This window comes from Elephantulus edwardii, unplaced genomic scaffold (assembly GCF_000299155.1).
Source record: "Elephantulus edwardii isolate Elephantulus edwardi_28Jun2011 unplaced genomic scaffold, EleEdw1.0 scaffold00011, whole genome shotgun sequence".
Classification (NCBI taxonomy): Eukaryota; Metazoa; Chordata; class Mammalia; order Macroscelidea; family Macroscelididae; genus Elephantulus; species Elephantulus edwardii.
Window position 1 is genome coordinate 3,786,658 of NW_006399761.1, and position 15,890 is coordinate 3,802,547.

At 54.0% G+C, this 15,890-nt stretch overlaps 1 protein-coding gene across 1 annotated transcript; it reads left to right on the forward strand.

Annotated features, from left to right (window-relative positions):
• The first annotated feature begins 1,965 nt into the window (after positions 1-1,965).
• Positions 1,966-15,154, forward strand: SMYD5 (SMYD family member 5). The gene is made up of 13 exons (XM_006880888.1): positions 1,966-2,089; positions 7,889-7,997; positions 8,618-8,757; positions 9,091-9,212; positions 10,581-10,650; positions 11,216-11,320; positions 12,288-12,350; positions 12,482-12,552; positions 12,840-12,946; positions 13,424-13,480; positions 14,175-14,269; positions 14,788-14,858; positions 14,942-15,154. Exons 1-13 carry the CDS (start codon positions 1,994-1,996, stop codon positions 15,087-15,089), a joined length of 1,254 nt encoding a protein of 417 aa, XP_006880950.1. The 5' UTR covers positions 1,966-1,993; the 3' UTR covers positions 15,090-15,154.
• The last annotated feature ends 736 nt before the right edge of the window (positions 15,155-15,890 follow it).

Genomic DNA, 15,890 nt, shown 5'->3' on the forward strand with positions numbered 1-15,890 from the left:
GTCAGCTCTGAGCCAGTTCTGACTTGATGTCAATGAGCATTTTTAGTTTGGTTTTGGGGTTGTTTTGTTGGGGTTGGGTTTTTTTTTGGTTTTTTTTTTTTTTCATTCCTTCCAAGGAATGCACTCACACTTTTCCCCTAAGAAGCCTGGCTGATGGCTGTCCCTTTGGCCTGTCGCCAGCATTTCCACCCACCTTTCTGAGGCAGTCCCTGCTGGAGTACTGACTGGGCATAGGAAATGTGAGGCAGTGGCCTGAGAAGGCACGTGTGGCCTGTCCTGCCACCTAGTGGTATGAGAAGGCACTTATCCCAGTTGGTCTCTGCAGCTGTTTAAGGAAAGGAGCAGAGGTGACCTTTTCAAGTACCATCTACCCCTAAGACAGTGGACACTAGGTGAGAAACAAGAGGGAAGGGCAGCATCCAGCTTCAAGAACACTTCTATGTCCTTGTCTCAGTTATCTAGTGCTGCCAAACAAGAGATAGATACAAGTGTTGTTATGTGCATGAAGTGGGAATCGGCTGACAGCTGACCCTCCACAGGGGTTTCAGTCGCTGTAAATCACGAGAGGAGATTGAGAAGCTGGTACATTGGAATCAACTCGTTTGGGTTCTCAGTGTAACTCTACCCACTAAACCACCAGAGCTCCTCAAATTTAACTCCTTGCTGACCCTCCAGCAGGCTTTCAGAGGCTGTAAATCCCATGGAAGGAGACTGCGTATCTTTTCCCCCCACAGTAACCGCTGGTGGATTCAAACCACAAATGGATGGCTTTAACAAACAGAATTGTACTCTCTTACAGTTTGGGAGGCTAGGAGGCCAAGTTCAGAGTTCTGGGAAAGACTCTGTTGGTTGTGGAGGAAAGACCTTGTTTCCTTCACTAGACCTCCACCTGTCCCGCCTTTTCCAGTATTCAGGGAACAGGGTCCAGACCTTGGATGATGATTTCTTGGTGGTCTCTCTGCTAGCTTTCCCTTATTGTTATCTCTAGTGAGATAAAAAGCTTTGCAGATCACACCCTAGGGGAACACCCCTGCATCCAGTTAGGGTTGTGATGAGATTAGGGAGTGAGTGTTTGCATTCCATCCTTGATCTTCCCATAGCTATTTGTTTTGTCAGACCACCGGGTGTGGAGGGTGGGCTGCGGATTAGTTTCCTCACCAATTCAATACATAACACCTCTTGAGCTGGACTGAAGTCAACTCATCCACCTGTCCCAGGAACTGCATCCACCATCCCCAGGAACGACTGCTTCAGCATTTTCCTTTTTAAAAATTAGTTTCCTATTCAGTAGTTACTGGGTTCACCCAGTCCCTTAATAATATCTCCAAAGCAAATGCTGACACTGGGGGCTTAAGAACCATTGACTCAGCTGGGGAACAAGAAGTACAACTGGAAAGCATTGTCAAGCCAGGCCAGGGTATGGGCACAGGTGCCACCTATCCCATCCGGGGCCTGCAGCGTTTTGGGGCTTCTCAGGAGCGTGCACCATCAACACACAATTTCAGATCTCTCCATCCTCCAGCACGCCCACGCTGACCATGAGTCTGAGCAACAAAAGATCAGAGGACTGTCTGCCGAAATTAAAAGGGGGGGAGGGGGGAGGGGTTTGTGCGGGGAGAAGGGTGCAATCATGAATGAATGGAATTCCAAAATCTCTGTAGATGTTCATTGAAATGAAAAATAAACTAAATTAAAAAAAAAAAGGTTCAACGATAAGGGGTACATCATCTCGGCTACCGAGGTACACAGCAGCCAAGCAGATGGACACAAACCTGTACGGATAAAAGCACAAAGGCTTGTCTGATCAGCCATCGACTATACAACGGATCGACTGATTTAGACACATTCTGAAGATCTCTGGATACAGAGCAACAGAAATGCAAAAAGGCGAAGCAGGAAGGGGTGGGGCTAACGGGGCGGCCCATCCAGGGGCGGGGCTTCCGGGTCGACGCGGGGTCGAGGGTCAGGAGGCGGAGGTACCGGCGCCGCCAAGATGGCGGCCTCCATGTGCGACGTGTTCTCGTTCTGCGTGGGCGTGGCGGGCCGGGCCCGGGGCGCCGTGGAGGTCCGCTTCGTGAGCAGCTCCAAGGTGAGAGCGCGAGGGGCCCCCGCTGGGACCCGCTGCCGAGTGTGGCCTTGGATACATCCTCCCCGAGGGCCCCTAAACACCCCCATTGCCGGTCGGATGCCGCGGTCCGGCTCGTGCTCGCGCGCGGCCGGTCCTGCTGTCCCCACGCGCGGGCTCGGGGCGCGGTCACGCGGCGGACAGGGCCCCCCGAGCGTCCTCGCGCGCCCCCGGCGGCTCTGCTGTCGGGGCGGGAAGGACCAGGAACACTGTCCGGGGCCCTGAGTGGACCCTGGGAGTCTGTGCGCGGGGTGAAGCCGAGGACACGATCAGATTCGCGGGGACCCGAGTGTCACGGTCTGCGCCCGCTTTCGGCACCGTGCTCTGAAGGCTCACGATAAACCGAAGAGCTCGCTTTAAAAAAGATAAACCGGGGGAAGGTGGGAGCACAGGAGTGAGGATAGGCAGGGGGAAATCTTAGGGTGCCACAATTTGGTGGATGAAGGAAAAGAAAATCCGGTGGGAATCTGGAAAGACAGGGCAATGGTGAGCATAGTTCAGTGATAATTAACAGTGGTTGCTGGAAACCCCATGGGAACGAAGGATAGTGGGAAGCAATGTGTATGAACTTTGTAAGCAAACCAATGTAAAATAAAAATTCTTAAAACGTTAAATCACTCACAATCCAAACACTAAGACATTTTCTTTTTCCCTTCACATTTCTGTCTCTGTTGTTGTTACTACTGTCGAGTCAGAACTGGCTCATCACTGACCATCTAGCACGTTTTCAGAAGCAATAAGTCACAGGGGAGGCAATTGCCCGTCTTTGGGCAGCTAATGAATTCGAACCTTAAGTTTTTCCGTTTGCATCGCATCTTCTTATCACAGGGCCACCAGTGCTCTCTATGGTCAGATTATATTTTTAGAAGCTGCTTTTTTTTTTTTTTTTTTTTTTTTTTATGTGTGTACCGTCAAATTGGATCTGACTGGTACAGGAGGCGATTGTTCCTCCGTCTTCAGCAGGGTGGCGGGTGGATTCGAGCAGTGCGCGTCTGTTTTTGCAATGCAACTTCTTGCCACTAGGCCCCCAGAGCCCCCCTATTTTATTATTTAATGTGTGTACCGTCAAATTGGATCTGACTGGTACAGGAGGCGATTGTTCCTCCGTCTTCAGCAGAGCATCTGGTGGATTTGAACCGCGCACCTCTGGGATTGCAGTGCAGTTTCCTGCCACTCGGCCACCAGAGCTCGCCTAGAAGCGGCTTTTTATGAAAAAGCTCTGGTGGCAGCTGCTAAAGGGCTTGCCTGCTAATCACACACCTTTGTGGTTCAGACCTGCGGAAAACGTGCCATTCGGCTTCCCTAGGGAGTAAATCCTTGTTGGACCCTATGGGGTGTGAGAGCAGTTAAACTGGACTAGGGAATTGCCAAAAGCCCACATGGTCAAAGTCATTGCTGTAGTGGCCTTGGAACCGGCTTACAGCCGACCCTCCAGCTAGTTTTCAGAGGCTGTGAATCCCATGGGAGGAAATTGCTCAGCTGGAGCAGCTGGTGGATTCCAGCCAGCGCCTTTTTCGCCTCTGGCAGTGGACTTTTTTCTGTGTGTGGATTTTTAAGAACTGGATTCTTTGCCAGGACCAGAGTTCATCCAGCCAACCTCTTTATTTGTGAATGTACTTTCTTACCTAAATTCTCTTTGCTAATTGATGGCATAAAATGCCATACCTCTGTTTCCATTGCAAATATTTTGTTGGTAAATGAGTGCCACTACACTACGGAAACCTATAGCTTGGCTCCACAGTCAACAGTCTTGGCACCAACAGCCAGGAAATTAAAAGACGCATTGCCATGGGAAAGTCTGCTGTTCGGGACCTCGCCAAAGTACTGAAGAGCAATGGTGTCTCTCTGGAGACTAAGGTGCGTCTGATACAGGCCATGGTCTTTGCAATCACTTGTTATGCATCAGAGAGTTGGACAATGACCAAAGAGGATAGAAGGAGAATTGATGCCTTTGAGCTGTGGTGCTGGAGAAGAGTATTGAGGGTGCCATGGACTGCTAGGAAAACAAACAGATTTGTCCTGGAAAGGGTTAAACCGGGTGGCTCCTTGGAGGCAAGGATTCTGAGGCTCCGTCTAACATACTTTGGACATGTTGTGAGGAGAGACAGGTCCTTGGAGAGTGACATCATGCTTGGGAGGGTGGAGGGACAGCGCAGGAGGGGAAGACCCTCTATGAGGTGGATTGATTCAGTGACTGGGATAATTGGGATGGGAGTGTCAGAGACAGTGCGATTGGCACAGGACAGAGCAGGGTTTAGGGCTGTTGTACATAGGGTCGCTATGAGTTGCAAGCGACTCGACGGCACTTAACAACATAACAACGAGTGCCATAGTTAGCTCGGGTGGTTATGTGAGTGAGAAGCTATGCTGCTGATCCAGAGAAAACCAGTTCAAATCCACTAGGTTCTCCACAGGAGAAAGAGGGGCAGTTTCCTCCCATATCATTTACAGCTTCTGAAAATCCGCTAGAGTGTCAGTTATTAGTTGGTTCAGGTGCCATGGCACCTAACAACAATACCACCAGCAGGTGGCTTTAACAAACATTTATTTTCTCACAGTGTTTGAGGCTAGAAGTCTGAGTGAATTCACCTGGCCCGAGGGTACCGTTGTTCTCTCTATTCTGCAAGGAAGGGCCTTTTCTCTTCAGCTTCTGCTTCCTTAGAGATGTTCATGTAACGTAGCATCTCTCTGCTGGCTTGTTGAATCTTTTCTATCTCTAAAGAAATTGTCTTAAGACACAGCTACACTAATCTTGCCTCACTAACATGACAGCCTACTCCAAATGGGATCATCACCACTGACCAAGAAGTTAAGATTTACAGCACGTGATTTGGGGGATGCAATTCATTGCACAACAGTGAGATTGAATAATTTAACATGTAGAGTGGTTGTATGCATCTTTGGACCTTTCCCGAGATGGTCCTTATCTAGTTGTTCTGTTCCCATCTCATCATCTTCATACCAATACAATTCTCCAGTTCACTTTTCCTTTCCAGAAGCTTCTGGAGCATTCCTTTTTATATAGATCAACTCCACAACATCCTGTCTCCTCATCTCTTTGTCACTTCAGCTTCTGTACTCTTGCTAGGAAAAGTTATTCCTTGGAAAGGGACATCATGCTTGGAGAGATGGCGGGTCAGCACAAGAGAGGAAGACAGTGCAGTGGACTGACACAGTGACTGCAGCAGTGGGCTCGAGTGTGTCGGAGATGATGAGGACGGTGCAGGATAGGTCAGGGTTCAGGTCTGCTGTTCATTCATAGGGTCGCAATGAGTCACACTTGACCGATGTCACCTAACAGCATCCTCCCCTGTTATTCTTCTAGCTTTGGGACTGGGACACGGTGACCTGGGTCTTCTCTCTGTGTGCCGCCCCTCATGTGCTGTTGGTAAAAGCTCACATATCCACCCTGACATACCCACTCTTTCTCAGCGAGAGAGAGCCTCAGCAAGATAGATTGGCAGTGACTGCAACAGAGGGCTCAAGTATATTAGAGATGATGAAGATGGCACAGGATAAGACAGGGTTCAGATCTGTTGTTCACAGGGTCACTATGCGTTGTAGTCAATCCAACGACAAAAGCTGTCCTGACAGACATACTTACAAGATAGATTATTCTGGCCTTTTTTTACATCTTTACAGCACATGATTTGGGGGATGCAATTCATTGCACAGGTTTTTTTCCTCATTACAATTCATTGCACAGGTTTTCTTCCTCAGGTTTTTTTTTCTCTCTTCTGATTGATCTGATAAAATGGAAAAGCTTTATCCACCCTCCCCCATTTCTGAGAAGTTTAAATAACATGGAATTACTCTGGAGATTTGAACACACTGTTGTTGTTTTTGTTATGTGCCGTCGAGTCCCTTGCGCTCCTAGCGACCCTATGTACAACAGCCCTAAACTCCGCTCTGTCCTGTGCCAATCGCACTGTCTCTGACACTCTCATCCTAATTATCCCAGTCACTGAATCAATCCACCTCATAGAGGGCCTTTCCCTCCTGCACTGTCCCTCCACCCTACCAAGCATGATGTCCCTCTCCAAGGACCGGTCCCTCCTTCCAACATGTCCAAAATATGGGGGGAGGGTAGAGAAAGTAGTGCAACAATGAATGAATGGAAACCCAAAATCTCTGTAAATGTTCATTAAAATTAATAAAATTTAAAAAACCCCAAAGACTACAAAGAAAAATAAATAAAGACTAAGCTGCAACTGAAAAAAAATAAAAGTATGTTGTTAGATGGAGCCTCAGAATCCTTGCCTCCAAGGAGCCGCTTGGTTGGACCCTTTCCAGGATGGATCTGTTTGTTTTCCTAGCAGTCCATGGTACCCTCAATACTCTTCTCTAGCACTAGGTAATGAAATCATAATCTTGGGGCCTCCCACGAGGGTACTTTTTTATCACAACCTCTGTTGCCTCAGTGAACACTGGAGCAATGATTTTCACAAATATACTGTTATACCAGAGACACAACCAGTTAGAGTAGAAGCCTGAACATTGAAGATTCTAGAAGACAATCTGGGGTGTGTTCACGACTTGGCCCCTGGTTTTGCCTCTCCTCCCTGCCCCATCTCCTGCTGGGGAAACTTCAGAGCTGTTTGCAGGATTAAGATTTGTGGGTCACAGTTGCTCAGGACCCATCCAGCCTGCACATCTCCGATGTTCTGAGTTTTAGAGGCAGCCTGTCTGGCCCATGTGCCAGTGCTGTAGGAAGCTGGGCCAGGAGGCCACAGGGCCACAGAACGTTTCACTACCATCCGTTTCCTTTCCTCTCTTTGCTGGCCAGGGGACCACCCTATCCTCTGTGTGAATGTGGGTCTTAATACCTTCTGAGCCCACAGCCTGGATGCTACAGTCGTCCCTTGAATTCCTGTGCACATTTGAGGAATAACAATTTGGAGATGATTTTCTCATCTTTCGTCCTTACGTTATGTTGTTGTATACCATTGAGTCAGAACTGGTCCATAGCTGACCCACCAGCAGGTTTTCAGAGGCAGTAAATGGCACAGAAGTGATTGGCATCCCTCTCCCACAGAGCAGCTGGTGGATATGAACCGTGTATCATTGGTTGTCAGCCCAACTCCTTACCACTAGGCCACTAATGCTTTACGTGCGCTTCTCAGACTTCTAACAAGCATGTGAATCACCCAGGTACCTGCTCAGCAGGTCTGTGGTTGGGCTCTGCATTTCTGCCTCCCCAGTGATAGGGGTGTTGTCAGTCCCCAGACCTTACTGTGAATAGCAAAGAGCTAGGTTTTAAGAGATACATTCAGCAGTGCCTTGTCATTGCGACCTGGAGACTCCCTGGCTGGTGGCATAATACTCAGTCTTCTTGTGGGAAATGCAGAGAAGTGAGGCAGTTGCCTAGTAAAGTGACATCATGGTGCCTGGACTGGCTCATTCAGTGTAACAGCTGAGTGCTGTGCCTGGGGCTGCAGGCACCCTGCTGACCAGGAAAGTAGTGCCCTCTCTTCTACATCATCCTCCTGCTCCCAGGGCCACATTGCTGTCAGGAGACCCACCTGCCTGGAGCTCTGGTTCAGCCCTCACTGTTCTCCACATCTAACGAGATAAATTCCGAGCTTGCTGCTATGGAGATGGCATCCCAGCCCCAGGCCCTGTGTTCTCAGTGGCCTTCGAGCGGGTTGACCGGAGCAGGCGCCGGTGGGGGTGACTGACTTGTGGAGGTGGTGGGCTCTGCTGAGAGGTGGCACTCTAGCGTCCAGGAACCATGCTCTCCGTCCTGTCCCCTCTCCACCCTAGGGCAAGGGGCTGTTTGCCAAACAGCTGATCAGGAAGGGAGAGACCATCTTCGTGGAGCGGCCCTTGGTGGCAGCGCAGTTTCTCTGGAATGCACTCTATCGCTACCGAGGTGAGCAGAATCCTCGCTGACCCCTCGCCCCGTCTTGTACCTGCTGACACAGTCCCCTGTGTGCCCAGAAGAGGGGTGCTTACAGGACCCCGGACTGAGGCTCCTGGGACTTGAAGGGTTTTGAGGAATAGCCTGTCTCCTGTGGGAGGAACATGCCTTCGAACCATGGCTCTGTCCAGCTGGGGCTTCTGGGGCGGTGAGCCTATCAGGGGCTGTCCACCCCCACCCCCGTCCTGTGTCCCTCGTTCCCCACCAGCACCATCCACCGTGTCAGGGAAGGCCTCTGCGTCCACGTGGAGCCCCACCAAGAGGAGGCCACCCATACGGGTTCCAGGCTCTGCTGGCTGCATTCTTCTACACTTTTCTTTGCCTCGAGCCCGCTGGCCCTGGAGCATGGAGAAGATGCAGGCTGGGGTACAGAGCGCCTCCAAACTGAGCCCCCATGATCAGCAGGGACTCGGACGGCAGTCTCCTGAGGGCCCCGTGCGGTCCACTGATTTGTTGTTCTAGTTGTTCACTCACTTCCCAAGCTGTGGTTGAGGAGCTGTGTGTCAAGGATATGGGGGTGCCACCCGGCCTCATTCTTTGGGGTTGTTACCTGGTCTTGCCTGTCCCCATAGCCTGTGACCACTGTCTTCGGGCACTGGAGAAGGCGGAGGAGAACGCACAGAGGCTGACGGGGAAACCCGGGCAGGTTTTGCCGTACCCGGAGCTGTGCACCGTGCAGAAGGGCCTCCACCAGAGCTGCCCACAGTGCCAGGTGAGTGACTGGAGAGAGGATGAAAGGGCAAACTGGTCCCCGCCCTGGGGTCACTGCAGTGGGCAGGATGCGAAAGGCTCTATCCCATCCTCCCTGCTGCAATCTCGGGTCTTTCTCCTCCAGCCCTCACCCCTCTGCCTGGGAGAAGTCTCCCCGCGCTTTCCAGAATGTTCTCTTCCTATGGTCTTGTGAGCCTGGGTTAGGTACCCACTCCCAGCCCCACAGTTCCTGCCTCACAATGCCTGAGTCTGCTCGTGGAAGGGATGCTTCCGGAGGGGGACACGAGGAGATCTGAGCCCCGGCTCTGGAACGCTGACCGTCTCCACCTTACAGGTGATGTACTGCAGTGCTGAGTGTCAGCAGGCCGCCGCAGAGCAGTACCACCGGGTCCTGTGCACGGGGCCCTCCCAGGACGACCCTCTGCATCCGCTGAATAAGCTGCAGGAGGCGTGGAGGTGAGCCGTGTTCCTGCCCTCCTCGGCCCCCTCCCCGCTTGCCTCAGTTCCTCAGCTGTCTGCCTTGAGAAAAAGCCTGCTCCTCTTTTCCTCCATTCTTTGTTTTGTTTCTTGCATTTAAACGCCTCTCAATGACATCTTTAGCCTGAGTTCCTTTGCTGTAGCCCTTAATGACCACACAACTCAGCCCCCACTCTCAGGGTTCGTCCTCTGTCAACTCTGCAGAGGCCCACCTCCTCCCCGGGTTGTCACAGCCTTGATCGGGCCTCCAGGTGTCCAGTGCTGACCCACCCCCTCCCCGAGGTTGTCAGAGCCTTGATCGGGCCTCCAGGTGTCCTGTGCAGACCGACTCCCTACCCGAGGTTGTCAAAGCCTTGATCGGGCACAGACCCACCCCCTCCCCAAAGTTGTCACCAGTCTTGATCAGGCCGTCAGGTGTCCAGCGCAGACCCACCCCCTCCCCGAGGTTGGCACAGCCTTGATCAGGCCTCCAGGTGTCCAGCGCAGACCCACCCCCTCCCCAAAGTTGTCACCAGTCTTGATCAGGCCGTCAGGTGTCCAGCGCAGACCCACCCCCTCCCCGAGGTTGTCAGAGCCTTGATCAGGCCTCCAGGTGTCCAGCACAGACCCACCCCCTCCCCGAGGTTGTCAGAGCCTTGATCGGGCTGCTAAGTGTCTAGCGCAGAAGACCCCTGTGTGCTGACTCACGCATGGGCTCATCACGCTGAACGTAAGCGCATGTGATGCACTTGATGCTCGTCTGAGGCTTTGGCAGCCTCTTCGTTTCCACATGCTAGCCCGTCAGTGGTGAGGGCCATCGTTAGCACCTCTTATACAGTGATAGCATCCATTACTCTGCTGGTCTTGTGGGTAAGGAGTTGCTGCCAACCCAGAGGCAAGTGCTTCAAGTCCACCAGCTGCTCCTGGGAAGAAAGACGGACAGTCTCTGCTTACAGGATGTAGAACCTCTGAAAACTGGCTGGACGGTCAACTCTGAGTTGATTCTGACTCCATGGCATTAACACCTCCAGTACCCATGGCCATGGCGGTGGGCTAGGGGGAGCTGAGTCTTCAGAGCCTCTGAGTCGCCACCTCCACGCAAATCATTGGTGACAGTTGTTGTTCTTAGCGTTAACCGGAGTGTACCCAGTCCTCTGCCTTTACTCTAAGCTGCCAGCCCCCAGTCCTCAGCATCTTACCTACTTCAACGAAGGTCTTACTGTGTTCATGGGATGTGAGTCCCCATGTCTCTTTCTGGTTGTAGCTGGAATTGGTGGTCAGGCTCCCTGGAGCAGTCACACTGGGCATCCCTGAGCTCAGCTACTGTGGAGGGGATTTCTCGGCCAAACTTTTTCTCTTCTCCCCTAGGAGTGTCCACTATCCCCCTGAGACCGCAAGCATCATGCTCATGGCCCGGATGGTGGCCACAGTGAAGCAGGTGAGCCCACGTGACCCTCCTGGGTGGCTAACACTGGCCCCCCCCCTGCCCATTGAGGTCCACATGGACCTGGCTTGGAGGGAGTTCTCTCTGGCTTCCTAAGACGGAGTTGCTTGCTGCTTCAGACCTCGTAGGTGTGTTAACTGCAGACGAGGGGTGTGAGAGTGGGGGACTGTAAGGCCTCTGGGAGAACTTTAACAGTAGCCATTTATGCTTTTGACCTGTAGGTACCACTTTTTACAGGATCGTATCTCGCATGTGACATGAGACCAGGCACTGTCGGGCCCCTTCTGTCGATAGTGCAGTCCCTCAGCCTTCTTCCCTCCTGTGGATGAACCGATTACGTGGCTGCTGTTGGGGAGGTGGCTGGAGTGGGCACAGTGAGGACAGGTCTCAGCTGAGGAAGGGCTCTGCCCAGAGGCTCATGCTTGGTGCTGGCTCCCATGTGGCAGGAGCGTGAGCGTCCTGGCCCGGCCCTCACACATCTCAGGGAGGACGTCTCAGGAGCGGATGGGTACACGCGTGCACAACTGAGTGTCCCCTCTCGGGTGTCTGTTCACTGCAGGCTAAAGATAAGGATCGCTGGATCAGGCTCTTCTCCCACTTCTGTAACAAAACAGCCAACGAGGAAGAGGAAATCGTCCACAAACTCCTGGGGGACAAGTTCAAGGTTGAGTGTCTTCCATGACCCCACTACCAGCCTGAGGGGGCTGTCCATGTCTGTTCCCAACCACAGGAAATACGAGAGCGTGGGTCTAAAGTTCAGAAGAAAGAATGTGTGTTCCTGTTACTGTTTAACCTCATCATCTGCGATGGCCCTGGTAGTGGGAGATAGGTGGTAACAGGAACACAGAAACACGTTGGCAGTGTGGCTCTGTACCCCCCCAGGCATCAGAGCTCCCTGACGATAGGATGGGGAAGAAGGTGGTCTGGGGGTACAGTCCTAGGGAGATACCCTACTAACCCAAAGGCCGCACCTCTCAGGTGACTCCACCAGCAGCTCCACAGGAGAAAGATGAACAGTCTCCTCTCCTGCGATTTACACCCTTGGAAACGTGCTGGAGAGTGAACAGTACCTGAGTCGCATACACACCGCAGAGAATTGAAGGCAGGTTTACATAGTCAGGGAAATTAGCTCCATGTTTGTAGAGTGTCCACTTGCAGTCTAAGAGTGACAGATTCTTGCTGTGGACACCAGCTCGTGTGCAGATGCTGCCCAAGGTGCTGGCTGCGTGTGACAGGATTGCAAGGACCCTCCACTGGCTCAGAAACTACATTTCAGGCTCCCCCGGTGATTCACACGGACACAGTAGGCTCATTCAGGGCTCTGCTACACTCTCCCGAGGGTCTTGTGAAACAAGGAGACCCCAACTCAGGGTTGAAAAGGCACAGGGCCCCACGTCTGGAGCCTAGCATCTGGAGGCCAGGTCAGGAGTCCCGGGATTGGGGTGAGGACAAGCGTAGAACTACTGCCTGACATGCTGACAATGAGGACGGCGTCCAAGTCGGAGCAGGCTGCCTATGCCCCGGGGCAAGCTCAGTCTGCAGAGCTGGCCCTTTCCCCTCGCCTGTCACCTGGCCTTGGGGGCCCTATGGGGGCCCAGGATGCAAATCTCTTTTCCCTTCCACTAATCTAGGGCCAGCTGGAGCTTCTGCGGAGACTGTTCACTGAGGCCTTGTATGAGGAAGCGCTCGGCCAGGTAAGTGGTCACTCCAGCTCCCAGGAAGATGCGCTCGGCCTCCCCGCAGGGGCTGCTGGGCCACATCTGAAGGGTCCGGTAGGCCCTCACAGAAGACGAGAGGCGTAGTCATCTCCCCTTTCTCTTTGCAGTGGTTCACCCCAGATGGGTTCCGCTCTCTTTTTGCCCTTGTTGGGACCAATGGCCAAGGAATTGGGACCAGGTCTGAGAGATTCTTCTGGGGTGATGGGACTTAACCCTCAGGGCTCAAGGGGGAGACAGAATGAGGAGATGGGTGTGACTGGCACAGCACGAGGAAGGGAGTCAAGAGAACGGGGTGTTTGATGCTACCCTTGGAGCCCCAGGTTTGGCCCTGTGTATCGGGCCGAAGGGCAAGTTCTCATCTCATTAGAGTGAGGTGGTCCAAGCCCTGGGTGGGGAAGAGTAAGGAGTGTGGATGGGGCACCCTGGTCCTGGGCTCCCTCCCTAACCCTGGCTGCCTGCGCTCAGCTCCCTGAGCCAGTGGGTCCACGCCTGTGACGCCCTGGAGCTGAAGCCTCTGGACCGGGAGCAGCTGGATGCCTTCATTGACCAGCTGTACAAGGACATTGAGGCAGGTGTGTGAGTTGAGGCCTTGGCCTCACCGCTCTGAAGACCCAGCCAGGTGGTGAGCACTCAGCCCTCCCTCCCAGAGCCTTAAGTTAGCAGTGGGGGACAGGGCACCCCGGGTGCTTGTGGTGAGCCTCAGGCCTGTCCACACAATGTGTGCACACAACCCAAGATCCAGGCAGAGGGTCAGCAGGTGCCCAGCACACAGGCCATGTTGGTTACAGAGCAGCTGGGTTTGGGTAAAATGGAGAGCAGTGCAACAGTGATGGGGCCGCTGGTAAGTGGAGCCCGCTGCTGCCCCCTCCCTGGCAGCCCCGCGGGAGGCCTGGAGAAGAATGCCGAGGGTCCCCTGCACTGCCAAGAGAATAAACAAGAGTGTCTGGGAGAAAGTGCAACCAGGGTGCCTCTTGGAAGCGAGAATGGTGAGGTTTCATCGTTGTTACCCGAGATGGTAGAGTTAACACCCCAAAACCACTGTCTTTCAGCCACTGGCGAGTTTCTGAACTGTGAGGGGTCCGGCCTCTTTGTGCTTCAGAGCTGCTGTGAGTCCTGACACTGGGGGTGGGTGAGGGTTTGCATCTTCAGGACATTCCTGCCTTTGCCACACGGCCTCAGAGCCAGAGTTAGCGTCTTCACTGCCTCCGGTCTGGGAATAGGGTAGGGCTTGCCCTGGTGAGGATACCCTGGGGTGGGTTTTGCGCTGTGTTTTCGTTTATTCATTCACTGTCTGCTCGTCCTTTAATATCTATTCATACACCTTACGTTATACGAGGCCACATGTAGTGTTGTCATAATAGCCGGGCCACATGGTGGCTGACCAGAAGCAGGACATGAGCGCTGGCTTCGGGCCATCACTGTCCTGGGAAATTCTGCAGAGTTGGGGAAGCTGGGGCCCCTCGGAATCCTGGTGAGGGGCAGGGCCAGTTTGGATGGCGGCCTTTTCCAGCTCTCACCTTCCAACCTGCCCGTCTCTGCAGACTCTATTCCAGCCTGCTCGATCCACTCCTGCACTGGGCTTTGAGGGGACGTGGCTCAGCTCTTAGTGAGGCTCCTGGCCCTTTGCAAGACCCTGGGAGCCCACAGTGACGCTGGCTCCTGGGGAAGGGGTGTGGTATGAAGTGTGTTTGTGCCCATGGAGAGAATGACCTTGGGGAAGGGTCAGAAAATACCAGCCGCGGGGCCACTGGGGCTGTTAATACGCATTAGTACTGATCACCTGCTGCCTCTCATCCCTAGGCAACCACAGCTGTGTTCCCAACGCAGAGACATCCTTCCCGGAGAACAACTTCCTTCTGCATGTCACTGCCCTGGAGGATATCAAACCGGGAGAGGTGAGGGTCTGGGAGTTTGGAAGGTGGGCAGTGGGCACAGCAACTAGAGCCCCCAAAACAGGCTGCAGGGTGGGGTTCCCACAGACAACCCTGGAGGTATTCTCCCCCTGCCCTACCTCCTCCAAAAAAACACACCTCCAGAGCAGCATTTGAAGGGCAGCCTCACGTACATTCTTGCTCCCAGTCACCTCTTTATCAGCGTGCCATCTCCAAGAACCCAGGAGGGCATGGCCCTGGCCATGCAGGCCGCCTCAGGTCTAGGGGTCATGGCTGCTGGCAGAGCGCGCAGAGCCTGGTTGGATCTTCTTCCCTGGTCACAGATCGTGTGGCTGGTGACTGGTTTTAACGGTGTCCTAAGGCCAGGCCAACCCCCGCTGTCTCAGACACACGTACTGGAGTTTCATGGGGGCCTGCTTGCTGAAGGGCCAGGGTGTGGGTCAGGGCAGCTGGGGCCTGGCTCCCTGAGACAGGGGAGTGGTGGGGAAGGGCCCTGCCCATCAGACCCCTCTCCTTTGCAGGAAATCTGCATCAGCTACTTGGACTGCTGCCAGCGGGAGCGAAGCCGTCACAGCCGCCACAAGATCCTCAGGTGCCGCTGGGGGTGTGCAGGGTGGGGCCGGGCCAGGCCTCGTCCTCCCCACGGCTGCCTGACTGTCCCCCTTGTCCCTGCAGGGAGAACTACTTGTTTGTCTGCTCCTGCCCCAAATGCCTGTTGGAAGCAGATGACCCCAATGTGACCTCAGAGGAGGAGGAAGATGAGGAGGAGGAGGAAGGAGAGCAGGAAGATGCAGAACTGGGGGATGAGATGACAGATGTGTGAGGTGGCCCTGCCTAGAGGGGCCCGTCTAGACCCGGCCTGCCAGAGAGCGGAGGGGGCCTCTGTCCAGTGCTGTCCCGGCTACAGGGTCGGACGGAGGGGGACCCCAGGCTTGTCTCTAGAAGACTCACGTCCTGAACATTGCTGCTGAGCGTCACTGACCCCTTCCCACCCGGGCTCCCTGGGCCCTTCGCTGCAGGGTGTGAGGGGCCGAGAACTGGCCTCCCTGGGCCTTTCGCTGCAGGGTGTGAGGGGCCGAGAACTGGCCTCCCTGGGCCCTTCGCTGCAGGGTGTGAGGGGCCGAGAATTGGCCTCCCTGGGCCCTTCGCTGCAGGGTGTGGAGGGCTGAATCTGGGCCAGAGCTTGACAGTATTTCTTTGGACAGTGACTAAGAGTAACAGCAGTTCTGAGAGCAGCCTGATTTCTGTAACGCAGAAAGGAAGAGGGCATACTTCCCTCCCCTTGTCCCTGGGGGCCACCTGCCTGCTCTGTAACTGAGAAGGCCACTGTTGGAGCAGGCCCTGGCCACCCTCCCTGTGCTCTGTCAGGGACACCCGACCAGGGTTGCTGCCCTCTGCCTCACTCTGGCCAGTGCACATCTGGGAGCACATGACAGCCCTTCCCCAGAGGCCAGACTGTCCCTCGTGCCTTGTTCTCAGGCCTCGGCACCAGGCTGGCCCCATGGGTAACAGAGGCCTGGCCTTCCTCACGTGGGGTGTGTGAGTCCATCACCCCGTCCTCACACTTCCTTCTTGCTGAGGACTCCAGCAGCGTGGCAGAACTGAGGGGTGACAGGCCTGTGCT

What these genes read in the sequence shown, in the direction of transcription:
- SMYD5 (XM_006880888.1), top strand. Translation starts at nt 1,994, where the DNA reads ATGGCGGCCTCCATGTGCGACGTGTTCTCGTTCTGCGTGGGCGTGGCG. An exon ending in TGCACTCTATCGCTACCGAG is followed by an intron (nt 7,998 to 8,617) that starts GTGAGCAGAATC and finishes CTGTCCCCATAG; the next exon opens with CCTGTGACCACTGTCTTCGG. An exon ending in TGGTGGCCACAGTGAAGCAG is followed by an intron (nt 10,651 to 11,215) that starts GTGAGCCCACGT and finishes TGTTCACTGCAG; the next exon opens with GCTAAAGATAAGGATCGCTG.